The sequence below is a fragment of the Tamandua tetradactyla genome, chromosome 4 (assembly GCF_023851605.1).
Source record: "Tamandua tetradactyla isolate mTamTet1 chromosome 4, mTamTet1.pri, whole genome shotgun sequence".
In the NCBI taxonomy this organism is placed as follows: domain Eukaryota; kingdom Metazoa; phylum Chordata; class Mammalia; order Pilosa; family Myrmecophagidae; genus Tamandua; species Tamandua tetradactyla.
The window spans coordinates 23,422,754-23,449,552 of NC_135330.1; the positions used below are offsets into that span (position 1 = coordinate 23,422,754).

Below are 26,799 nucleotides of genomic sequence, written 5' to 3' on the forward strand. Positions count from 1 at the left end.
TGGGCTCAGCCCTAAAATCCAGAGACACCAGTCTCTTCAAGAGCAACAACCAGTTTCATTCCTCTACCTCATAATGTCAACACCCCTTTTCAGCACGAAGAAGTTAGAATGGTCAGTGCCCTGATATTCCTAAAGCTTGAAAAAATGATGAAAAGTGAGGGAGGACTTGTAACCAAGAAGTTAGGATTTAACAAATGATTATGACTACTGGCTCATTATATACATATTTCTTTTTAGTTTTTAGTGTACTAGAATAGCCAGAAGAAAACACCTGAAATTGTTGGATAGCAATCCAGTAGCCTTGATTTTTGGTAACGATTGTTTAACTTCATCTTGTGGCCGTATGATCATAAAAACCTTGTGAATGACACCATCTTTATCCGGTGTGTGGGTAGAAAAGTAATAAAATAAAGACATGCATTATAAATGACTATAATAAGTGGCTGGGAAAATGGGGGAAGCCCTACATAAACTGTGGACAATGATGTTACTTTAATAATCTTTCATCAATTATAACAAATGTAATTACTATTAAAAAATAGTAGAATTACAAAAAAAAAAAGTGCTATCATCGGTTGTAACAAATTTTTCTCACTAAAGCAAGTGGTGTTGCGGAAGTATATGAGAATCCTGTATTTTATACATGATTGTTCTGTAAGCCCAAACCTTCTGTAATAAAATTTTTTTAAAAAATCATGGTCACAAAGTAGGCACCTAATATAATAAGCTGTCTGCAAATGTTAGTTTCCACCTCTTCCCTCCACTCATCCTACAGTGACCAGCACAGATGACTCTACTTGTTTACTTATAAAAAACAGTAGGTCTCGCAATTCTTTGCCACTTTACACACAGAGTTTGAGGGATTAGGGGACTTGCTTTCCTTTAGTGTAGCTGCATGAATGAAGTTTACATCTTTAAAATGCCTAGGTTATTTACCCTCTCTGAGCCTCAATTTCTTCACCTGTAATGGGAGCATAGCATAACATTGCTCCTGGGATTTTTCCAAAGTGAAAAACTATGTAAATGGCATGCAAATGTTAATAGTCATCAAGATGTCCCTCTGCCAGTTAGTGAAATGAGAAATCCTAGATTAAACCTTAGCATCAAAAAGTGAAAAATGAGTGAATACACAGGGTATATTTCTTCTTCGTTAGTTGGCCGGGTTGAGCAGTATTTGGCATTGGAATAGAGACAGTTGGTGGTATGGCAGTACCTAGAGTCATTCTTTAGCCACGAACTTCAACTGCTTGAAGTTTTGAGAACATTTTTTTTAATACTTTTCTCTCCCCTTCATTTCTTCCCCTCCCCTATTACAGCCGTCCCCTGCCCCCAACCCGATCAATTTTTCCAAAGACCAGGTTCTTCTCTACCACTTGAAAAGTTTCTGTGTGTGTTGGAGGGAAGACAATTCAAGACGCTTATGGCCTGTAAGAGGCAATGAGGGAAGGCTGCGTGTGGATCTTGGGGCCATCGAGTTCATTCCCAGCTCTTCATGACTTTGCCTCCTGTGGGGGGGTAGGTGTTAAAAAGAGAAACTGACTGAAAACACTCTTTCAGAAATATTACAACAGCTAGTGGATTGTAAGCCTCATTGTACCTTCCTGCTAAGACCATGTTTAGGTTTTTCACTTGATAGGCATCTAGCAACAAGTGGATAGGAGAAAGTTCAGTCGGAGTAAACAAAGAACTAAAAGCAGAAGGGAACTTGAAGGTCACAGGAAACCGTGGTGAGTGGCAACCTCCTTGCTGTAAAACGCCCACAGGCAGGACAGTATGAAGCAATGATTTGTAATCTGTGTCCTGCACAGCCCAGAGCTGACCCGAAGAACCCTGATGACTGTGAAAACTCTCCTCAAGGACTCCAGGTTCTTCCTCAAAGCTGCAAGGACTTTGTAATACATCTAGGCTTACAATGTAGGTGAAGAGTCAAATCACTAGCCTTGCCCCATTCAGAACCAGCTGTGAAGATGCACCCAACCCCAACCTCAGGGGCTTGCCATCATCTTTGGTGCATAGGGATGAGAAGCAGTAAGTTATGTTGAGTTTGGTCATTCATTCACTCATACATTCGCTGTTGACCCAACTTAGCAGTGGTATGTGTGAGTTTTGTGTATGTGTGTTTACGTATGTGTTTGTGTGTGGCCTGAACAGCAAGTTTTTCTTCATAGAAAACCATAGTCTATTTTTTGGTAAAGGCAAATGACATCAAAATACCTAGTAGTTTATCTATTTAAGTTTATTATTAAAATTTTATATGCATCATAACAATACTCATTGCATAAGGAAAAAAGTGGATGGGAAAATATTGGAAGAATGCTAACCGTGTATGTTTTAGAGTGGGGTATTTAAGAGGATACTTTTTCATTTCTGTATTTTCTCATTTTTCTTTTTATGAAAGAATACCTTGCTTTAAAAAGCAGTATTTGCGAGGGTGCATGGGTGGTTTAGTGGTAGATGCTTGCCTTCCATGCAAGAGACCGGGGTTCAATTTCCAGACCATGTACCCCCCCAAAAAAATAAAAATAAAAATAAGAAGCAGTATTTGCCATAATTTAACTAAAAAATTGGATGAATTGAATGGAAATAGGAATGGAGAGTATAAAAAACAGCCATCTCATCAGCCTTCTTGAACCAAGGTATCTTTCCTTGGATGTCTTAATTTGGACATTTTTATAGACTTGCTTTAATTAGGATGTTTTCTCAGTCTTAGAACTGGAAACTATCAACTTATTACATTCCCTTTTTTAAAAACAGACAAACAAACAAACAAAAAAAACAACCATCTATAATACAATTTCCAAACGTGGGTGATTAGAACCAATTCTAGTTCAGATGGGGTATTAAAATATTGACAGAATACGCTGACTTCCTGATATCAAGTATAGTGCACATATAAATGCTTATACTGAATCTGCAAGTTTCTTTCTTCTGATAATCTTGTAACCCTCAGTTTACAGAGTAGTGTCTTTCTCTTTTCATATCTCTTCACTTTATCCTATTTCCGCAATATTATCCAGATCTTGGAGGATGTTTACAACCAGGCATCTCTAAGTTCTGTCCCCCATTCCATCATTATATTCCATGGTTCCTAGGAGTGAAGTGCCAGGTCAGCCTTGGGCCAGCCTTTCTGCAGCTCTTTTCACAAGTGAGGACAGTTCACCTGGTTCATGATAGAAGCCTTCAGGTCCTGGTGGGGACTCTGATCGGGCATTAGCAAGGGCCGTTCCCTATCGCCTATTGCCAAACGCCGGACAGTTGTTTTATCTGCCTAGTTCCTGAAGGTATTTGTGTTTGGGATCCCCAGGGGACAGGGTGAAAGAATGAATGAGGATATTTATTAACTTTTCAGGTCTTTTTAATGTGCTGGTCCTCCACAGTTGCCACTTCCAATGTACAGCCTATACTTTATTTCCAAGCTGGTGGAAAGAATGCTGCCTTACCTTTGCATTCTGGAGGCAGAGCATTCCAATTTCCAGTAGCCAAGCATTGCAAGACACTTTCTCCCACTAGGAGCAAGCCTTCCTCACAGGTGAAGGTACAGGTTGACTGGTACCTAAAGGCACCAAAGGGGTAGGAGCAGTTCACCTGGGCCTTGTGGGGAAACAGAAGATCTTGGCATTGCAAAGCTAAGGGGTAAGAAGTAAAAATACAGTTAAACACAAGAACTCACTGATTTTTGACCCATTGGCCCTTTCTAGTGCCAAGAACAGGAATTCCCAAATTGGGATTACTTAGCCTGGAGAAGAAGTAAAATATCATTTAATCACAATGGCATATGAAGGATTTTATTAGGAAAATGCTGACCCATTGTTGAGCATTTTCATGGTATGTATGAATAACTTTTCTAAAAATCATACTTTTGGACCCAAGAGCCTTTTACTAAGAATCTATGCCAAGTATGCATTGGAGAGTCATACAAAAAGTTAGATCAGAGATTTTATCCACACATTAGTTGCAAGAGCAAACTATTGAAAACAAACATAAATGCCACTCATCGGGGGCTGAAAATAAATTACAGTGGATCCATGAAATGAGGGTTAAAAGTTACTAAAAATTACATATTTCATCTTGGAATGATATGGAAAATTTTTCAATGAACAGTCTTAAATCAAAAAGCAGAAGTAAATACACACACACACACACATCATGATCCCAATTACGTAAATATATTGGTCATATCTGGAGAGAATGCATGTATTCTACATATATTTTTTTGTGTTCTATATATTTTAAGTCTTTTCTTATCTTTAAAATGGGAATAATAATTGTAACTGCCTCATGGAGTTAGATTAAATGAGATCATAAAGAGCTCAATAAGTATTAACTGCTATTATTAGTGGTAGCAGCAGTATAAATAGTAGCATTGTTATTAAAACTATGCATCAGCTGCAGACTCTGGCTCTAAGAATGAAGGCATGGGAGTTACTGCAATCATGTCACTGGTGTTTAAGGAAACATCCAACTACCCTGGATGATTTAGACCTTTACCTGCCTGGAGACAAGAATGGCTAGGGCGATCCCTTATGAGATTTATAAGTGTGTCAAAGGGCACTTTTTGTCTTTGTTGCTCAGATGATACATCCCTCTATCCTCGCTAAGTCTCAGCTTCAGGGGGCATGGCCATCTATTACTCCACTGCTTCATTTTAAATCAGAGTGAACTTAGATGCAGAGGATTCACATAAATTGTCCAGAGATTCCTATAAATGACAACAAAGAATGCCAATATCACACTTCTGGAAAATGATTTCTGTGTGGGATATTCTTTATTAAAAGAAAAAATTCTAGCACCCTGACTGTGCGTTAGAGCAAAATACTGAACTAGAAATAATAAATTATTCAAAAATGATCATTTTGTAAAATCAGACCCATGGACATATGATTTATAAGGGAATATTAATAACATTAATGTTTTAAGTAAATTTATGAAGCACATAGTAGTTTTAAAGTTGCTTATACCATATTAATTCACTACTATAGATAAGATAGATGACAGGTTAAAGTACCCCCATTTTATATAAGAAGACACTAAGTCTCAGAGAGGTCAAAACCTTTTGTTGACAGGAAATGGCAGAACCAAGACTAAATGCTTGGTCCATTACTCTTCCAACATCCTGTGGTGTTTCTCATGTATCATCTTTTCCCAATCTCCTTCACATCAACCCACCTCACATGTCAATCAATGCAACCCTCACCTTGAGTATGCTGCAATAAACATGTTGGGCCTGACACTGGTTTTGCTCACCATTTCATCCCTAGTGCAAAGCTCAAAGAGCCTGGCACACAGTAGGTGCTGATGAATAAATGAATGGCAGTTCTAATGAAGATGTGGATGCCTTTTCCTTACCAGAGAGGCACAGAAAGAATGTGTCCATGTCACTGTACCTTGACAGATGGGGGCTGGCATTGTCCATTGTCCCACGTCAGAACACTGAACTGTCTCAGCTCCTCTCAGCATGAAACCCTCTGCACAGTGGAAGCTGCAGTTGGTGTTGTACTGAAATCTTCTTGAGGATGGGGAGCAATCCATGCTTCCATGGACAGGACTCTCCAGTGGGTCACACACAATGACTAAATGGAAAAAGTTATCATCTGAAACTGGGTAATAGAAGGACCTAGTTCTTACTCAGAAGAGCCTCTCTGGGAGATGTCATTTTTTCCTACTCATAGCATCAATACACTCAGAACCCTTAAGTTTCCTTTTTAGAAAGAGAAACTCTGCATGGAACATGTTCCCAAGCCCTCTTTGCCTGGCCCACTCTCACATGTCCTACAGGTACCAGCCCCTCCCCGAGAAGCCTTCCTTGCCTGCCCAACCTTGAGGGTAGGAACTATTCCAATGTGCTCCCAAAGCCCCCATTTCTTACCATATATTGTAATTCTTCCTCATTAGACCCTGGCCTCCTTGAGGGTTGGGTAGACCATTAATAACAGTACTCCAAAAGCTAGCCCAGTGTTTGATACCTAGGGTGCTCATGAAATATTCATGGACATTATCTGTGGAGCTGGATCTGGAAAGAATAGAGACTGGGAAAGGCTGGACTTAAGGAATAGCATAGCTTATTGTTGACACCACATTACCTGGCTCTATAAATTATTGCCAATAGGCTTTGTCTCTGGAATAGCAGGTGTCATTCTAACCACAATTACCAAGTGAGTGCAGCCCAAGATGAGTTCCTGAGCATAATTAAGTCCTGAGTGACCTTAGTTCTGATAAAGTCTGGCTTTCTCATGCTCTGCCTTGAATAAATCTTTTTATCCACAGGCTCTTCCTGGGGTTTTGCAGAGTGTAATAACCAGCCTTTATTCTATACCCCATGGACACTCTGGGCTTTGACCTCTGGTTTTTGCAGAATCAGGGCATTTTAGAAGCATAGATCCTCTAGTACTTCTCTCTTACTTTATAGATGAGAAAAACAAGGATTGGAAATGCTGAGCAACTTTCCCAAAGTCTCATAATTAGGCACAAACCTGAGCTTGTAAGTAGGTCTCCTGGGTATTCACTGATCCAACCTTTAATTTCCTGCTTCCACACCCCCCTTCTCTGCCTCATAAGCTGTGGGTATAAAGCAACTATACAGAATTCAGCTTTGTGGTATCTCGTAATTGCCTAGTATTACATTGCATGGTCTCTTTTAATCCAGTTTTTGATCCTTTATTAAAGGCTAAATGGGGAAACTCTTTTAAATAGCCACTCCTTTGGCTTACTCTCAGGTATTTTACTAACACAGCTTGCATATGCCAGTGAGACAGTAAGGAAAAAAAAAAGGCAGATACTAAAGTTTATTGAGAATTAAGCTATACCAGAAGTATTTTATATATGCTATTAATTATATATATATAATCCTCACAAAAGCACATTGCAATTTTAGCTCCATTTCATAGATTTGAAAACTATAACTCCCAGAGGTTGAACAACTTGCCCCAGGATCGGTCTGTAGAGGAGGTCAAGCTAACCTTAAGAGCCCTTGGTCTTTCAACTGTGCAATGACTCCTACCTTCACAGGCTGGCAAGGGTGCGGTCCATTGGCCAGAGCTAATGCAACGGAGTGTGTCCAAGCCCCTCACTTGATAGCCAGGTTGGCATTCAAATTTACAGCTGGAACCATATGCAAAAGCTGCAAGTGGATGAACACAGTCCATGGTTCCTTTGCTCGGGGCTTCCAGGACCTGACACTGCATAACTGGAGAGAACAACCAGGAACAAAGAGAAAGGTACTGAGGAAGGAGAAAAACTGCATCCGGAGCTGGAGAGTAATAGTGAAACTGTCTCTGGAAATCAAGGTGGAGCTAGGAAGCTGTAAGAGTCAGGAGATCCTAATGACATTTGTTCAGACTTGGGTTCAGAGTACCAGTTTGTCCTTAAGCGACCAAAATCTCTTAAATACAGACTCCTCCAAGCTTTATTCTATCCCCTATACCTCTATAAACCTATGCCAGTAGGTTTTCTAGTGTTCACTTACAGACATAGATTGCAACCCTTTCCCCTCTTTTGTGAAATTTATGATTTAGGTCATTCTGAACTGCTTGTGGGCTGTGAGCTTTAAATAAGGGAGGATTTTAAAATTTTGCTTGAAATAAAATCAGCCTCTTATTTGTTTAGATCCCAGTGCTCTTTTGCTGTTCTAAATGTACTCAAGTGAACTGAGTGGCAGGTGGAAGGAGAGACGAATAGTGGTAATCTGGGCCAGTTTCTCCATAATCTGACCAGTGTCATCTATAATACAGAAAGGACTGGATGCAGTGGATACCATATTCCCCAATTGCCTAGAACTCACCTTTACACACGGGGGCTGGGGCTGTCCACTCCCCTGAGGCTGTACACTGCACCTCTTCTGTCCCAAGCAATGCAAATCCCTCTTCACAACTGAAGTTACAGCTGGACTGGTACTGGAATTCTTTTGCAGAAGGAAGACAGGCCATGGTTCCTTGCTCAGGAATCTTCAGGGGTGGACACTGGATGGCTAAAAATAACCATAGATCAATCGTGTGAGTCCTTCGGTTATGTCCAACATCTTGGAAATCTAGGATGTCGAAGTAGCTAGACCTTCCCAAAGAAACAGGCAAGATAACAGACTTGATGGTTTAAAGGTACTTTCAATAACACTGTGGATACAAAAAGATCCGAACACCTTCGTATTTCATTACTTTTTAAAGAAGCAAGATATAATTATCAAACTGACAATACTAAAAATCCTGATTCCTCATTATTGAGCTGTGTTTATTCTTCAGTTAACAAAAGGAAAAGGGTCCTTCTGTAATGTCTTTGCCTAAGTATCAGAAGTTAAATAGATACAAAACACCTAGAAAATAAAAATTGGTGTAATCTGATGGACAGATAATGGTGATAACCAGAATTTTCCATTTAATGTACATCATTGTTATTTCTTATGTTTTTGTTTTTTAATGAAGAAAGTCCATTTTACCCTGAAACTCTGGTTGTCAGTGACAGTGGAAAGAATAGGGTCTACACACCTAAACATTGTGGAAGCTTATTCGTCCATATTCCAGAAGCCAAGCATTCCAGCTTGCTGGATCCATTCAATTCGTACCCTTCAGCACAGTGGAAGTTGCACTGTGAGCTGAAAGAGAAGTTTCCCAGTGGGTGGCTACAGTTCATGAGCATGTGCTGAGGGAGAAGGTTGAATTCTCCACATTCTTTGACTATATGGAGACATAAACATTGATTTTTTTCATTGTAGACTCAAAAATAATGTCAAATTTGCTGAAAGCTGGGTCTATCTGTGCCATCTCCTTACCTCCACTTTCTAGATTCTAAACCAATCCTCCCATCTTTATTTGGGCGCTTTGCATTGGCTACATTTTGGGAAACTAATTCTTTCATTGCTTTTTATTCTAAACAAGTGAAATTAGCTTGGAATGGTTCTCTTTGTTTTGTTTCCTTTACATTTCCCTTTTACCTTTTGGGGATTTTATGAGAAAATTGTCTCTCCAAGTATAAAAATGTTTTTCCCAAAAGTGTGTTTCTAGGGACAATCTAAGTGGGGAGGACAGAGAGACAATAGAAGGAGTCTAGGACTGGCCTTCACCCGCCAGACAGTCTTTAAACATCATTTACTTCCTGGAATCCTCTCTTGCATAAGACCAATGACTTAAATAAAATTAATAAAATAGTGCCCTCACCATATTCACATTCTGGTCCATAGAAGCCAGGGGAGCAGGAGCAGGTATAGTTCCCTATGGTCTCAATGCACTCTCCTTGCTTGCTGCAGGACATTTCCTGGCAGGAACCTGAATTGATACAGTAGGGTCAGAATCATGGACATGCACAAGAAATATGAAGAAAAGCTGGATTCTTGTTCTAAGCCACGGACTCAGACCCTCTCAGGTGGACTGAGCTAGTCAGAAAATAGAGAACCAATGTCCCCTGGAGAATCAATCTTTTCCAGTGAAAACCGTTGTAGAAGTCTATTGGAGCATCACATGCTCCCATTTTTCTGCTGCATTTAGGGTTTTCTAAGGAGGAGTCGTTATGTGTGGATGGAGGGACAAATGGAGCCAGCAATAGATGTGTACACAGAGACACTCCTCTATGTGGCTCAAAATAGACTTTTTAACCAAGAATAGTCATACAGTCAGATTATTATGACATCCATGACAGATATTAGAGCATGGAAGGTACAAACCAGACTTGGGAGCTGCACAGATCTGATATGAATCCTGGCTCTGCAGCCTACTAGTTGTGTAACCTTAGGTACGTTATTGCTTTGAGCCCAATTTGCACAATTTTAAGGCAAAATCCTTCTGCCTTTTGCTTGTTTGAAATCTATACAAAGAAACATGGCAGAGAAGCAGAGAAGTCAAATGAGCTGTTTAAGTCCAGCTCGTATTAAAGGATAAATTATTTTATGAAGGGATGCTTCAGTGATCTAAATATAGCAGGCTTAGATAGGAAGACCATGACCAACCTGACTGGCCCTCCTCCATAAGTCTGTTCCATTTGGGTGACAAGATAGAAAAGAGACAGGGTTTCTTTCCCGCAAGAGAGGCGTTGGTGATTTATGAACAGATAGGTTCCTTATAGAGGATTAGTGTTGAAATTGACTATGTGAAAGAACTGAAGATGGTGTTCTTATTGATGAGGACATATCTGGGGGGTGAGGTCTATAAGCTAAACTGTTTTCTGATAGTCCACTCACTCTGTCCTTAGCCCTGGTCATATGTCAGTCCATTTTGGGGTATATCAGAAGAAAAAATCCATATGTCACATAGAGGGTTTGCTGGATAATCACCAGAGCATTCTATAAGCCATGCAAGAGTCTACAGGAGGAACAATCCCATGGCAGCCAGTGAGCCTGGTGAAGCTACACGGAGGTCCTGGAAAGGGATCCAAAATGCAGGAGAGAGCAGCCACTAGTAGAGTGAGATTTTGTCCACATCTTCCATTCATTTTCCTTCACCCCCTGACCTTGACCCCACCAGTGCCTTATATTAGCAATACCTGCCTACCCTATGCTTTTGGAGCACATAAAGTTTGTTCTTATTGTAGCTGCCACAGGATCACAGAATACAAGGAACAACAATAACAACAACAGCAAAAAATATTAATATTCTCTATTCTATCCTACCCTCCTCCTTCTAGGCAGGATGGCAACTTGTCTACTTGTCTATTCCTTTGTCTCTCCAGGGTAATGATGCCAGGCTCTCCAGCATAATGATGATTCAATGAATAAATCTTTTGTTTTGATAGCCTGTTCTGATGTCTGACAAGTTCTGATATTTAGAAAATTGTTCTAACAATCTTAGAAGTTTCTTGTTTCAGTACATATATCTAATTCTCTTCTCTCTCCCAGAGAAAGGGTGGTTCTCTACATTCTTTACATCTTGGATAGCAAAATATCAATCATTGCCAGTGCCTGCCTGCAGTGTTGTGTTGGTGGAGATGGAACCCACATGTGTTCAGAAGAAACTGTGCCAATTAGTGATGCATGTGATTGTTGCAGTGTTGGGGAGTGGCAATCATTCATGCTAGTAATTTTCAATCCCCTATTGCAAGCTTTATTAAAGACGACTGTCTTGCAGAAATGGATGTTGAAGGTTAGGTAGGGAAGAGAAGCTGTGGAACAGTGTAATAATGAGTGGCAGCCAAGATAACCTGATAGGGATAGTTCTAGGAAAGGTAGAGAGCCAACTGGGAGAACATTTGGATGAGTGAATATCCAGGGTAATAGCCATCCTGATCTCTGAATAAAAGGTCATTAAAATGAGAACTGACTACTTGGCAATGCATTCATAGATATGAGGAGGCTTGGATGAGGAGCCAGAGAATGCAGAAGGGAGTACTATGTGTTCTTGAGGGCTTCCGAGGGTAGCGTTTTATAATCTAAAGGATTTAGAACATATATAGGCATCTTTAAGAGGAGGCTTCACAGTGCTCAGGACTCTTGCACAGGGCAGCTCTACTCTCCCCAGTCACGGTGTCAGTGCACTGCTCATGGCAACAGGCATCTCTCTACATGAAAAACCATGTTGGAAAGGTGGAATCAGCTCTGACACTATGTCCATGATCACAGGAAGATCAAGCTTTCAGGCATGTCTGCTTACCCCAGAACTGGGGTGGGGTCAGGAGAAGTTGAGAATCAAATACACTTACAGAATCTCACCTTGAGTTACCTCCTCTCTTTCTTCCTACCCTCGCCCCCAAATCCAATCCACCTGAAGACATGTTGTTAAAGGAAATATGTAAAGATTTCGCAATGCTTAGTCATGTTCTCAAATTGTCTCATGCAAATGTAGAACAAAGCATGGTAGCATATGTAGCTAAAAACACCAACTTTGCAGTCAACCTGAGTTTGAATCTGGCTCCCCCACCAACTTGCTTAGAACCTGGAGCAAGTTATTTTAAAATTCTGAGCTTTTCCTTCATCAGGAAAATGAGAATTATAGAAAGACCTGTATCATAAGGTTGTCTGAGGACTAAATGCACATGAAGTGATAACATACTAGTGTTCAATAGGTACTAGTTTCAGCTATGTCTCCTATGGACAGGGTCCTCTCTTATACTAAGAAAAGTCATGGGGCAAAGCTCTGGACTTAAAATTTAGGAGGTTGGTTTCCAGTCCTAACTATGCTACTGTCTTGGGAGAAGCTTCCATTCCGTTAGTTATAAAATGATACGAAAATGTCTTAAAGATGATACAAAATCGGATGATAAGAAAATGTCTTTAAAGACATTTTTACTCCAATCCTGAACTCATATTCTTCATGGTACTCAATAAAGGCTGATGGATGAACAGTTTACCCCTCATTTGCATTGCCCTGACTTTGTGACTCTATGTTACTGACTCGGTTACGTTAACAAACCCAGGAAGCTGTTTTCTGTTTTTTTAACTGACAAAACTCAGAGAAATACAGCAAACCTTACTGGTATAGCACAGTGCACGCTTTCTCTTCCCACAGGGTTCATCATTCCACTGGCCAGGAGCCGAGGAGCTCTTGATGTAGATTTCCACGCAGTCCTGGTTGTTCTGTTTGTTGTTGGGCTCGTTTTCTGCCCAGTTCTCAGCCTCTTTGGTGAGATTCTTTTTGGTTCCCACCCAGGTCCAAACATTATTGATCTTTCGGATCCCAATCCAGTAATAAGAACTGTAGTAAGGTATTACATCATTGAGATGAGAAATTTCTTTTTTATTCTGGATGGCTACTAAATCCGTGTGCTTTGTCTGGCAGTACCTCCGGGAAGTATTCCATGAGTATGCGAGGGGGCTGTAATGATAGGTCCACGCTGCTACTTTGTGATTCATTAGTTCTAGAATAAAGGGGAAGGGGTGCCAGGTTAGCATCCATAGCTAAAAGAAGGCTGGGATTGGAAGTACACATCTATGTTGTAAGATGAATTTCTGACCTGAAGACAAATATCCAAAATATGACTACTTTATATCCAAACTTGTTTTAAGGAAAAAGAGTGGATTCTACCATTCTACTGTTCACTCAGGTGCACATGAAGTCAGAATAGGAAAATGTCCTTTTCTGAGGATGCTTAATATTAAAGATTTGGAATCATATCTTAGCGATCATCTAATTACTCCCCTTCTTTTACAAATGAAGGAGGCACATTAAGTCACCTGCCCAATCTCAAGTTAAGTGATCCATAAAATGTTTCAGTGGCTGCCTGGAATCTACAAGTATGCCTCTTAGCAAGGAAAATGAGATGCTTTATGACCAATGCCTACTTACTGCCTGAGCCTCATCACCTGTCATATTTATTTTCTCAGCAAAACAGAACTCCTGTTTTCCTTCCTTTGCACATGTTTCTTCCTGCTCTCTGGGCTGCCCTCCCTGCTTCATGCCTGGTAAAATTTACTCCTCCTATGTTCCATGACTGGCCCAGGTTCCTGCCTCTATGCTCCCATTTCACCTTGTACCAGCCTCCACCTCCCTATCGCTGTGTAATACTGTCTGTTTATACAATCTTGCCCACACCTGCTAGACTGTGACTCCCAGCAGGCCACCTCTTTTTATCTCTGGATCCTCAGCACCAAGCATAGCACCTGACAGTTAATAGGAGTTGAGTGAATACTTGTTGAATAAGTGAAGCACAGCTTGTTTATACAAAGCCAGGGTTTGAAATCTGATCTCCTAATTTGCAGTCTTATGCTCATTCTGGCACCTGTTGGCTGTCTCTCTTTGATAAATTACTCTTTCTCCATATCTGCTTACTTGCTTGATGAGAGCTCAAAAACAGTCTTTCTTTACAAGTGTTTGTGATATCAAATTAAATGAAAGTGCCCTTAAATAGTATAAAGGACACGCTGATGCAAAGTATTGTTATTGTAGCCAGTGCGAGCTCACTCGGGACAGAAGAGGCCAGTTCCCGAGTGAAGGGGTGTACAATGCAAGCAATCAAGCCTGGAAATGGTTCCTTTTCCTGTTTATAAAATCTTGTTCCTATTCAACCCTCTCTTTGCTGCCCCCAGGAGGGTTGGTAATGCCTGTTCCTCCCTCGCTGATGCCTCTACAGCATAGCTTTGCCTTAAGACTTTATGCCACAGATTCTGACAGTCAGGGTGACATTATGATGTTCATGGGCTCTAGGCACTTTTGCTTTCAAAAATTATATTTTATAAAAGCATTGGCATTAAGGTGAATATACTATATTAAAAGTTTCTTTGATCTAAACGAAAATGATTTTTGAAGAAATTCAAACATTGTTGTGGGCCCCTGAAAGTATTGTGGGCACAACACACTGTGCCCACGGGGCTTAGAGACAAATCAGCCCTTGATATGTCAATCAGTTTGAGCTTTTCCTGAAGTCTTTTCCATGAATATGATGATGATGGATACATTTTCCCCCCAGGAGCCTTGACTCGGACAGTTTTCTCCTGTCTTGCTACCATCCTTAACTTCTCTCAGTTGGCTTTGGGCTCCACCTTAATCACTCAGGGCCCGGTAGAGGATAATAGAAAGTATACCAGAGATTATAGCACTGAAGCAAAGGAGTTGGGTAGCTCTGAAGACTGCTCTCTGAAATCTCCTGTTCCAGCTGACTTTTAGGCAAATGGCCTGAAACAAGAACAGAAACTTGCATTTAGTATCCACGTGCAACCAACATGGCCAGAACCATTCTAGTTTGTAATCATTATGTTGAGTCAGAATTCTGCATATTTCCACTTGGGAGAGTTCAAGCCCTCTGCTCCCTTCAGGTTTTCACTTCTCTGCTTCTGAGTCCTTCCCTAGATATTGGCACTGTACCAAGGCTGAGAATAAAATTCATTCCTTCATTTGCCCCACAAATATTCGTTTGTTCACCAACTGATTGGTATCACCAATGTTTTTCTTTTAAGATGCATTTTTTCAGTATACATATAAAAAAATACTAACTACATGTATGAGGTGTTATTATTATGCAATAATCTCCCTTTAAGAACTTGCATGCTGAACCCAAGACATTATTGGCCTATGCATTGATGAGCAGAGAATCAACTAATTGTGCTGCACTATGCCTTCTAGTCTGTATTATTGATCTTTGTCTTGTCTTCTCACTTTGCCATTTCAGCATAAACCTATATTACTCAATGTTTAACATCTATATGTATATGTGTATATGTACATAATAAATAACAATACATGTGTGTGCATGCATGCTCCATAAACTTTTCCCCCTTGGATTTGTAGCAAATATTATTTCTCATGAGATTCCTTATGCTGGTGTTTCATCCGATCTAATAACATTTAAAAATATTTTATAGACAAAGAACTTCTGGAAATGCTCATCTTGTCTAATTGCCTCATGATGCACATGAAAATACTGGGGCTTGGAGGGTCTAAATGACATATCCAAAATCTGTTAGTGGTAGAACTTGACTTTTAAACTAGAGTGCTTTCCATTTTACTTTTTTGTTTCCAAATCCCTGCTGGATTGCTATTGTGAGTAACAGAATGTATGGCATGACCAAGCCTAGCTGGGCATTATTACCCCTCCAAAGCCCTCCCACCTAACTACGAACGTTAAAACAGTGCATTTGCGATGCGGTCACAGCATCACTCCTCCTTCATCCAGATCGCTACCCCTCCTATATTGAAATTTTGAGTTGCCAGGACCATGCTCCAGTGACAGATACACAGAGGTGGGATGTAGGGATTAGGAGTTGGGGAACGGGGTGTGTATGTACATGTACCACTAACTAAAGGGCCAACCATTGCATATAGATTGTGCAGTTGACGCAATTCAATGCAATGCAAATCTCACAAGCAGTGGGGTTATCTTTGGATCAGAAGCCTGATGCTTTTTTCTTCAAGGGGTTTCTAAATACCGGCTTTTATAAGTAGGTATATCTTGTGTTCTTATAAGCTGGGGCACTATAGGAGGCCACTGAGATAGCATAATGTTATGATTTATGATGAGTGTGTTTTCACAGGAAGTATAATGATAACCCCCTGCTAGGGACTTAACTCCAAGGAGTTCTCTCCAGATTGTGTTGCATTGCCAGCTGTTTTCACTAACACATTTCTATTCATTACCTAAAAAGTACCCTGCCGAGTGCTACCGCAGAAATCAAATCGGGATATGTGTGGCTTCCCAGGGGGATACACAGGCTCTGAGAGTTGAAAGTAAATCTATTTTCAAATTCTCAATATGTATTCTTTCCTAAAACCAATCTGCATAAGAATATATGGTATTGGGTTGAATAGCGTCTCCCTGTTTTGGTTTGCTAGGGCTCTGTAACAGAATGTAACCAGAAACTGGGTGACTTAAAACAAGAGAATTCCATTGACTCGCAGTTCTGCAGGCCAGAAGTTCAAAATCGAGGAATCAGCGGGGCCAGGCTTCCTCAGAAATCTGAAGGGAAGAATCTTTCCCTGCTTTTCTTCTGGTCTTTGATGGTGTCATGCTCACAGTCCACCGTTTCTCCGCCTCAGTTGTCACATGGTGCTGTCCCTCTGTCTGGGTCCAGTTATATAAAGACCTTCTTATAAGGACATGATTCATATTTGATTAGGGCCCACTCTAATTGAGTTTGGTCTCATCCTGACTAATAACATCTTCAAAGACCCTGTTTCCAAATAAGGTCACATATATATTTGTAGTATATAATACACACATGTTATATGTTTTGCATGTATACATATACACATACACGTCTATATGTAAACTTCAACGTGTCCTTTTGAGGGATACAATTCCACCCAATTCCACCTAAGTCTTCATAACCTCCAAAATTCATGTCCACCTGGAATATCACACTGTGACCTTATTTGGAAATAGGGTCTTTGCAGATATAGCTAGTTAAAATTAAGATGAGGTCTTTCTCAATTAGGGTGGGCATGAAATCCAATATGACTGGTGACCTTATAAGGAAGAGGAAATTTAGACACAGAGGGAAGACGGCCATGTGAAGGTGGAGGCAGAGATTGGAGTTCCTCTGCCACATATTGAGGAACTCCATGGGCTACTGTGCGGCTTGGGGCTTGCCTAGCCCGACCGCACTGGGGTCTCGCCCTCGGATGTGGTTCGGCTGGAGAGCGGCGTCAGCCGAGACCACGGGGCTCGAAGGTTTGGAGGGCGCACGAGCACAATAAACTGAGACTAAAGAATAATAGTAGTAATTTATTGCATAGGGCTCGCGGGACTTAGCTGGCTGGCAAGGCTTACAGGCTAAGACCCCGACAGGAGGAAACACAAAGAATATATAGGGTTGGTGAGGGGGAGTTAATTAGGGGTGAAGAAACTTTGATGGGCAGCTGGTATGGTGTCGTATAGGATGTGGATTGGTTAGGAGGTGTGTTGAATATTATAATGGGTGGTGAGGTGAGGAGTGTACATGGTCTAATGAAGAAGAGGTGAAAATGTGGTGCGATATATGCTCAGGAGTTGTTAGGCAGGGGGTTAGAATAGCAAGGCTTGCAAGAACGAGAGATGTTTGGATATGTTAGGGCATATTAAGGCAGATAAGAGGCAACAGTTACAAATATATGCAGCACTACTGGAAATGGCAAATGGCAAGGAAAGATTTTCCCCTCCAAACTTCAGAGGAGCATGGCCTGCTAACAATTTGATTTCAGACTTAGAGCCTCCCAAACCATGAGAGAATGTATTTCTGTGCTATTAACTCACCCAATTTGTGGTACTTTGTTGCAGTAGCCCTAGGTAACTAACTCCCTTCACTCACTTAATAAAGGAATTAATGCATCCTACTAATATAAATCGTTTATGGGGCCTTGCCTTGGACGTAGAAGCCATTGGTATACTGGAGAGACCATTCAAGATATTGGTATAGGTATGGAGAAGCCAAATGCCTTGAATGATAGTTTGGCGAATCTTTTTTTCAAGTCAGGTATTTTCCATTACTTTCTTTTTCGGAAAATTCAGGGAGACCTGATTAAGTTGTCAGCTTCTAAACCATTGACTAAATTTTGATAGAAATCACCATATTATTTGGTGATTACACTTATAACTTGAAAGGAGTTCAAAGAATTGGGGACACTGCCATAATGAAACTTTATTCCTACTTATTCATTCATGTGAACCAAGTTTCTCAAGAAAATCTCGGAATAGAATTGATGCTAAACCTGTTATCAATAAATACTATTGATAACATATGTATACGTAAACAATATAAAAGTGAATTCCATTTATGCTATTTTGTTTAGTTGGATATCAAAGTAATTGTAATGCTAATTCAAATAGGAATAAAATTTTTGACACAGAACTAAGTGGTTTCAGAACATTAAAATCTTTTAAATTTTCATTTATTCCTTTTTTACTTTTGCAAAGAGGTATGATAGCGTAATTAAGAAAAGACCTTCAAACTTAAAAATATATTAGGTTAAGATTCTATGGGGGAAGCAAAATAAAAACAAGCATTAAAGGGTAGAAAATGAATAATATGAAATTTCCTATTATTGAAGAAGAGCTTGTTTAGAATTTTTTTTAAGCAATGAGGGTTATCAGATCACTATGCTATTTAATTCCATTGGGTGCTCTTGAAGAAATGATGCAACAATTTTATTTTAAAGTGGCAATATTTACAATCGACCAGAATTCCTCCTTTATTACATCTAGAATTTGTGACAACAAATTTTAGCTCTCAGCTTAGAAAAATGCAGGAATGACACAGTTTTCTAGAATTGTTTTTGGAGGTAGGAGAGCAAAAACATTGCTGCTGTAGAGCAGTATCACAAAGCCCTCGTGACGGGGACCCCAGGGCTTGCTGGGCTTCTGTCAGGTAGATGCAGGAGGAATGCAGTGCACTTAACCTGGGGACCCCTCAGAAGTGCTTTTTCTGCTTGTATAGAGCATAGCTAGAGGTTTCTCTGAGGTCACTGTGACCAACTCTGGGTAGCGTGTAGGGAGCTAGAGAGGTGGGGCTCCTAATCCCCTACTTCCATGCCCCACCCAGTTCTTCCCAGATGGAGCTCTTTCACTTTTCAACTTTTTAAAAAATATGTAAACTTTTCAATAAGATTTGGTCTAAACAAGATTTCCTCAGGAAACCCTCTACCACACCAAACAAGACAGAGAGATAGTGAATGGGGCAGGCAAGCTGGAAATGATGTTTTAAAGTTTCAGAGGACTGGTTAGATGCTTTCTGATCAAAGTAATGAAATGAAACTGCAAGTCACTGGCCATCCCCTGCTTTAATGTGACCATATATTCCTCTTTTTTTCCCCATTACTAATACCGAGAGTCACTTCTCTGATCATTGCAGATCTCAGAGTTGGAGAACACCATAAAAATTACTGCCACAATTTAGCTTTTCTCGGGCATTCTGCAGCAGGTCTTTTGGACCATGATGCTCAAGATGGGGCAAGTGCCACTGCCCATCACTGAGGTGCAGTGAGTTTAAATGATCTGCCCAATTTTACACACCTGGATGCATATAGGGTTACATCAGTAATTTTTATTCTAGTAGAACTCATGAACTCCTTTGAAAGGTTGTTTAAAAAACCATGTTTTTTTTTTTAATCAGTGGTCCAGATCATTTTAAAAAATGCACACTTGCAATTTTTTTTAATAATTTCAGAAGGTTCGTCTGTCTAACCATGTTAATGGACCCTGAGTTCAAATTTCTGAGCTAATGTTCAGGCTAACCAACAAGGGTTTTGTGTACAGGTTTGGGCATGGAGGTAGGTAATGCTTATGAATCTCCCCTTGGTCAATAATTTTCCAATGAAATTTCTTATTGGGTGCACAGACCTTCTCACATCTGCTCTGCAGCATAGTCTTCTGGACCATGCAAGATCTGAGTTACTGGAGAATTAAGGATTCTGTCCTTGTGTCACTAAGCAGGTTAAGTGTTGTAACAAGAGGCAATACCTTTCTAGGAGAAGTGGCTAGAGGCTGTGTTAATCTCTAATGTTCTCAGGCAGTCCACTCCAAGCTGCCCTGGGTCATTTGAATGATATCCTGTGACCTGTGTAAACCTTCATTAAGGCTGCTTTGCACTGTAGTTCTCTTTGACCTTAATTTCCAAAGAACTGAAATGACTTTGGGGTGAGAAGAGGGGCAGACAGAAAGTGAAAGGAGCAAGTGTTTTTCTCTAGACCTCACTTTCACAGGACACCCGTAGGAGACCCATGGCTGCCAGCACTCTAGGTGGTTTACAAAACTGACGAGAATGGTACCACCAAAAGGAGAACCTGGGTGGTATAGCACAGATATTAGTAGCCCCAGCTTAAAAATGGAGATTGAAATACAGAGAGAAAAGAGGTAGGCTCTTAGCCAAACAGTAAATTAGAAATAAAGACAAGAAGCCCGGGGCATGAACACTTAGAATCAAGGCATATATTCAAATTAGACTATTGGGCAGGGAATGGTGGCTCAGTGGCAGAGTTCTCTCCTGCCTTGCTGGAGACCCAGGTTCAATTCCTGGTGCCTGCCCATCCCACCATCCCCTCAAAAAAATTCAGCTATCGCTCACCATTATTTAGGATGAAACAGCAACATTAAACGCTAGAGTGGTATGCCTAAAAGAAATGTAAAAGTCTTGTTGAACAATGGCTAAGCTATATCCCTACAAAAATAAAGAGTGCAATTGGCTTTATAACATTTCTGATCTGCTCTTCAATCAGGGAGTCTTGACACCAGGAAGACAATGTAATGGATGGATTTATGAAACTACCATGTACTTACCAGTGTGAGGATCTTTTCTCAATATTACCTGCTAGTATCATATTTTATATTTTGTGGATTTGATTAATAAGCTTCTACTTAGAGATCTCCAAGGTTGTACATTCTAAGAGCCAATGGCCAGCCCAGGAGACCCTGGACCATTTCGTTGCATTTTGAAAAAACAGGCAATGAAAGGAAGCAAGAACTGGAAGTCAAACACCTGAGATAGTTAACGGTATAAATGGAGGAGAATCCAAAGCTGCTCCTTAGCCCACTAAAACCCTTTCTAACATTGGCATAATTTAACTGTAAGTTACCTCAGGTCTTTCTGATTGAAAATATCACCCTAAAGTTGTTTCCTCAGGTCCTAGAGATTGATCGAAGCCACTCTCTGAATTTGAAGCAGAATTAACACAAGCAGTTTGAGGTTCCTGACTCTCCAAAGCCAAGTGTGCTTAGAGGTGAAGGATGAGGTCCTATCTTAGGAATACTAAACACAATTCCAGGACTAGAGTCCTTAGCACTGCATTGCAGAGTTCCAGCCTGGTTTCAGGATGCCAAGAGGAGCTTCTGAGCAAAAGCATAAGAGGCCATAGGGTGGAGTTCCTGACCTGGGATCCTTCTGTTTATGTGGATATTGGCATTTTTATCTGGGCAGACGAGTTGTAGCTTTCATTAGAATCTCCAAAGACTCCAAGATCTAATATGCTTACACATCTCTGAATTAGAGGAAGACATCAGAGAAGATCAAAGGAGGAGAGGAATCACTCCTTATTCGTTTAATTTGACCAATTCAGGAGAAGTATGACATACAAAAGATAAGACAAGAGGAATTCATAGTCTTATGTCATCGGAGTTCTTCCTCTTAACCCTGTTCTCCCCAACACAGAAAACCCTCATTATAGGCACTTGAAAAGGATACAAATAGTAAAGCAAAGAGGTGGGGTGATCTGATGTAAACACGACTTTCTTCTGGAATCCCAAGGAAAGGTGTCCAAGAGCAGAGACTGTTAAATGGGTCCTCCCTAGCCTCAAGTGCAGGATTTTAGACTCTGGAACTTGTATGGGATATTTCTGGTATATTGGGGATAAAATTAGAGGTGACCTAGGCATATCTGTCTGATCTAGAAAAACCATATGGAGTTCAAGAATGCCTTGTCTTTTTTTAATATTCGCTGGATCCCCAACCCCACTGCATCCCAAGGATTTTCTCTTTCTCAAAACAGTAATAGCTAACATTTACTGATCATTTACTATATCCCAGGCTCACATCTAAAGGCTTTCCAGTGTAATCTTATTTAATCTTCACAATGACACTATGGAGTACTACTACATTCATTTTACAGATGAGGAAACTGAGGCACAAACAGGATTGAGACTTAGGGAAAAACTAGTAACCATGTGTATACTCCAGATCAGTTCCAGCAGACTGAAAGAAATAGGACATCTGGGAATGAGAAACCATTCAAGCACAGGTTTGTCCCAGGGCACACCATGCCTTCCTTTCAACCCAGAGAGAACAGCAATCTTGGAGAAGTGACCCTAGTCCAAGAGGGTCCCTGCAAGCTCCTGTAGAAAGAACCAGCGCAACCTTATGTAGAACACCTCGCCTCTGTAAGCCACGATGTCTTCATATGTAAAATATGAATAACCCAACCTCATAAGGTTGTGGGGAGTGTTAAAGGGGACAGCAACTTTTGAAGTGCATGTAATCTCTTAAATCCTGTTTAACATAAAGCTCCCTAACTTTTGTTGTTCCTGACTCTTTAGCTGCCTAGTTTCAGCCCCAGTTCTCCTTATGCCCACTTCAACTCATCTGTTCCCATACGAACATGAAATGAACTTACCATCTCTTCTGCAGTCTCTGCTGGCTTTCTGCCTTCTGCCTGACCCAGACTTCTTGAAGTCTCGCTGCCTCGCTTTGGTGTCAGGCTGTTTAGAAAAGCAACTTCCTATTCACTTTCCAGAAACTCGCCACAGCCCTTCCCAAGAAGTTAGAACTAATAATGCAGAAGCAATGTTGGCAGCTTAGAAATAGTAGTGACTGAGGAAGCAAGGGGCGGCTTTCCTCAGTGGGAGGTGGTCTGGGAAAGGGGGAGAGTGTGAATCACCCCCGGCAATCCGGGTGAGCAGTGATGGAGTAGTGCCCACCGCCCCCAGGACCTACGTTTCCTTTGGTTATGTAATGAATCACAATTTAAGGTTAAATGTTTGGAAAACATGTTTTATATTAATCAAAATGTCAAAGTGTAAATTTTCCAGTTATCATGAAATCTCAATGAATGTTCGTTTTTCTATTCCAGCAAACTTCTGAGGAAAAGGAGCAAAAATAGTCACTCGCCAAAAATCTTTATATAGGACGGGAAAAAGCCACTGAGGGTTTTCTGGCAGTTGAGGGTAACTATTGGAAAGTATTTTAAAATAGTATAAAACAGACATTGATCATTCAAAAGGAACTTCTTAGGTCTGAATAAAAGATGTGAAAATGGAAAGGTTAATATTTCTAGTCACACAGATTGTGTGGTCCTAAAAGGCTGTGTGGTGCAGTGGCTAAGACTTGGGCTCTGCTACTGAACTGCCTGAGACACATCCTGGCTCCACCTCGGCTAGCCAAGGGGCAAATTAAATCAACTCTCTGTGCCTCTGTTTCCTCAATTGTGGAATGGAATAGTAGCGAATAGAACCTATCTCACAGGGTTGTTTTAGGGTTAAATGAGCTCATACCTGTAGAATGCTTGAAACAATAACCAGCATACAGTTGGCATTCAACAAACATTTGGTAGCAGACCCAAGTATCAAGTAATTGGTATCAAGTCAGAAAAACATCACTCCAGTGCATCCCCTTGGAATCTAGTTATGTAGTAGGGGGATGTTATTCTTTATTCCCTCTACAGTTGTTATGCCTTGTACATAGGCACCTCATAGGAAAGACAAAGAAAATGCAATAAAATGGAAAGAGCTGGAAGACAGTCCAAAGATAAAAGTGATTTATCTGAGCCTCAATTTGCATTTAAGAATTTGGAACCAAGAGGAAAGAATTACATGGTAGTAGTAGAAAGACTGGGGAAGGAGATGTTGATGAAGAAGTGACTGGTGGAGGGATGAGGGAAGTTGAAGTAGAGGAAAAATGGAGAACTTTGAGGCAGCATAGTATGGTGATTCAGAACCCAGAACCCGGAGCCAGACCCCTTGGACAAGTTAACTTTTTTTGACCTGGGCAAGTTATTTAACTCTTGTGAAAGTTTCCTCAGCTATAACAACAATAAGAATAATAAATCACCAACCTCATAGAAGTGTTAGGACAATTCATCAAATTTACATGTAAAGTGCTTAGAATAGTGCCTGGCAAACTGTAAGTGCAAGTGTTAGCTATTATTTCCATAAAATTTGCTTCGATTCCCTTCAGCTTTTATTTTCACTACCCGGCCCTTGTTTTTTTCATTGCCCATTTTTGAAAAAAAATTCTCAGATGGAGATCAGGGAAGGTGGTATGTAGACTGATAGGTTCATATTGATAACATGCTTTAAGTTTAATGATGTTAAATTTTAAGGAGTAGGAGGGAAGCAGAAAAGATTCCTAGGAATATGAATGGGAGGAGATGACTTTGTTTAAAAGCTGTCCAGGCTAAATACAAATTTTCTCATATACATTTAATCTATATTGAAAATTTAGGTTGTTTCTGATTACGTCGCCATTAAAAATAAGATATGATTGCAATTTATTTTAATTATTAGTGGTAGCTATCTGTTTTGTATGTGTTTTCTCTTATCCCCATATTATACTATATGTTTCCTGAGGGCAAGGACACTTTTCTATATTAATCTTACATCTCCCTCAGTATCTTGCAGAGGAAAAATAGTTGTTCAACAAATGCTTGTTGGCTTATTGATTTCATTGATGACTCTGGATAGACACAATGAAAGTGCTCCCTCCCACCTTCCTCTCTGAACTCTATTCTATTACCATGGTACATCCACATACAGAAGAAACATTTAAGTCCCATCGAATCTCCAAGCAGGGTTCTACACAGGGATTCAATAGTGAACAAAAAGGGACTTAGTCCCTTCCCTTATGCAGCTCATGGTTTAGAAGGGCATCGGATGTTAAATAAAAGCCACAAAAATAAGTGCACTTAGAAAAAAATGTGGTTCAATGAAAGAATGTTATGGAGACTTGACCTGAGGAAGCCTCCCCTGAGGGTGTGACCTTGGAGCTGAGGTCAGAAATTTGATTAGGAGTATCATGGTTAGGGAGAGTCTTCTAGGCCAGCAGAGGCTTGGAGCAACCTGGGAACCAAGAGACAACCACAGGGACTGGAGAGCAGGAGAAAAGGCTGGAGAGGTAGGGAGAGTTGGGAACCTTCTAGGCCAGGTTATGGTTGTGGCCTTCATGGGGATTGAGTCAGAACCAGTTTAATTCCTCAGGAAATTTTCCACCTGCATAGCTGGTCCCTCTACTCAGAGAAGACTAGGAAACTTTCTACGTAATAGGTTACATTGATAACATAAAACTATATATATAAAAAAAAGAGCATATAAATTTTTCTCCTTATTGTCAATATAATACTTTCTCAAAAAAAAAAGGAAATTCAAAAAAGCACAAGGAAGGGGGGAAAATCACAATAGTACTATCACCAAAGAGGTAGCAACTCAACATGTTGTTGTTTTTCGTTCATATATTTTTAATGGAATTTGAATAATATTGTAGATTCGGTTTTAAAATCTGCTTTGTTTACTTATTCATACAGAATGTACCTTTCTGACATATTAAGTATAGTTCCGCTTCATCACAACTAAAAAAAAGGCCCCAAAATGTAAGTAGATATAAGTATAGATATAGATAGAGATAGAGATACAACATAAAGATGAGAAATGAAGGATAAACTTAACCTTCCCGTTGCCTAAGTGTCCTTATCAAAACTTCCCAGATATGGCTCTTGAGAAGTTGCCCCATTTCTTTCTGGAAACTCTCTGGTCTGTATTTCTGAAGTGTCTGCTTCCTGATGGCTGGCTGTCATGGCCAAAGATAATCAACTTTCCCCATATAGCTTTAAGAAGATAATTTACACAAATTTCACGAATTTCTAACTCTTCCTGCTGAAATTCTTTTTAAATAGGTTTGTGGTATTATTATTAAGCATTTCTTTTCTCTATCTTCCCTCTGCAGTTTTTGAAAGGGAAGGAAAAGCAAGGATATCAGCCAGTTTGGCAAAGGTCCCAGATAGTGAACTGAACTTTCACAATTGTCTACCCACATAATATTAAATAGAAACAGAATTCATGACACATTCCACGCTGACATATTTATGCCCACTTAGACCCATTTAGTCTTCAACACATTTTGTGGGGACCTGCCCCGTGTTATAACCTAAGCCAGGCTCTGGAGAATCAAAGATGAATAAAGCACATACCCCAGCCTCATTCAGGTCAAAGGCCAGGACAGAGATGGGCATATAAACAGATCATTATAGAACAGTGTGGTATGAGTCAGATTACACATTGATGGTGGAGGTGGGGCAGGGAAGGTGGGAAATGGGTGGAAAGGGTTCTTACAGAGGTTACCTCTGAGTAGAGTAAGTCAGATTGTTTTATACAAGTTCAGTGGTTAAATATGTATGTCACAAAACATCCTAAATTCTGTAGATAAAATAGGAAGTGATTTTTCACATTAAAGGTAATTTTGCCCTCCCCAAAACATGTCTGGGGCCCTTTGATTGACAGAAGGCAATGACAGAAGGATTATCACCTGTGCTAGACACACAGTTAAATGGGTGACCTATTTGTAGCTGAATACAACCTATAGACTATTTAAAAAGTCAGTGAGGAAATGAAAGCAGAGCTATGGTTATATTCATTAGCCACTATTATTGAGCACTTATTCTATTGGCCAGACTGTGCCATTTAAAAAGCTTTAAATAAAGCATTTAAAAAGCTTTACCTCATCGAATCCTTCAGTTCTTGGACTAAACCAAGACACTTGTGTCTGGCTTGCCTCCCCAGAACATGCCCTGCAGGTAAAGGCAGCTTCAGACAGCTAAAGTAGTAAAGAAATAATCAAATCACAATAGCCTTGGAAAAGGATTACTGGCACTAATAAAGACTATGGAGCACTCAGGATGGTGAGAAGTCTTCTTCAAAGTGAGTAGATATTCAGATCTCTGTAAACAGGGAAATTCCTTAGGCCACAAGGGCATGTCCAGGACAGGACACATGCTCACAAAAAATGAA

At 40.2% G+C, this 26,799-nt stretch overlaps 1 protein-coding gene across 1 annotated transcript in view; it reads right to left on the reverse strand.

Annotated features, from left to right (window-relative positions):
* Window positions 1-22,598, reverse strand: part of SELP (selectin P) — a 40,823-nt gene extending 18,225 nt beyond the window's left edge. Inside the window, exons 1-9 of the mRNA XM_077156916.1 lie at window positions 22,419-22,598; window positions 14,432-14,522; window positions 12,385-12,768; window positions 9,144-9,251; window positions 8,475-8,663; window positions 7,778-7,963; window positions 6,998-7,183; window positions 5,385-5,570; window positions 3,441-3,626 (exon numbers count right to left, since the gene is read on the reverse strand). Coding sequence (XP_077013031.1) covers window positions 3,441-3,626; window positions 5,385-5,570; window positions 6,998-7,183; window positions 7,778-7,963; window positions 8,475-8,663; window positions 9,144-9,251; window positions 12,385-12,768; window positions 14,432-14,522; window positions 22,419-22,421 — 1,519 coding nt within the window. The 5' untranslated portion in view covers window positions 22,422-22,598. The remainder of the gene's footprint in view (window positions 1-3,440; window positions 3,627-5,384; window positions 5,571-6,997; window positions 7,184-7,777; window positions 7,964-8,474; window positions 8,664-9,143; window positions 9,252-12,384; window positions 12,769-14,431; window positions 14,523-22,418) is intronic.
* Window positions 22,599-26,799: the final 4,201 nt, after the last annotated feature.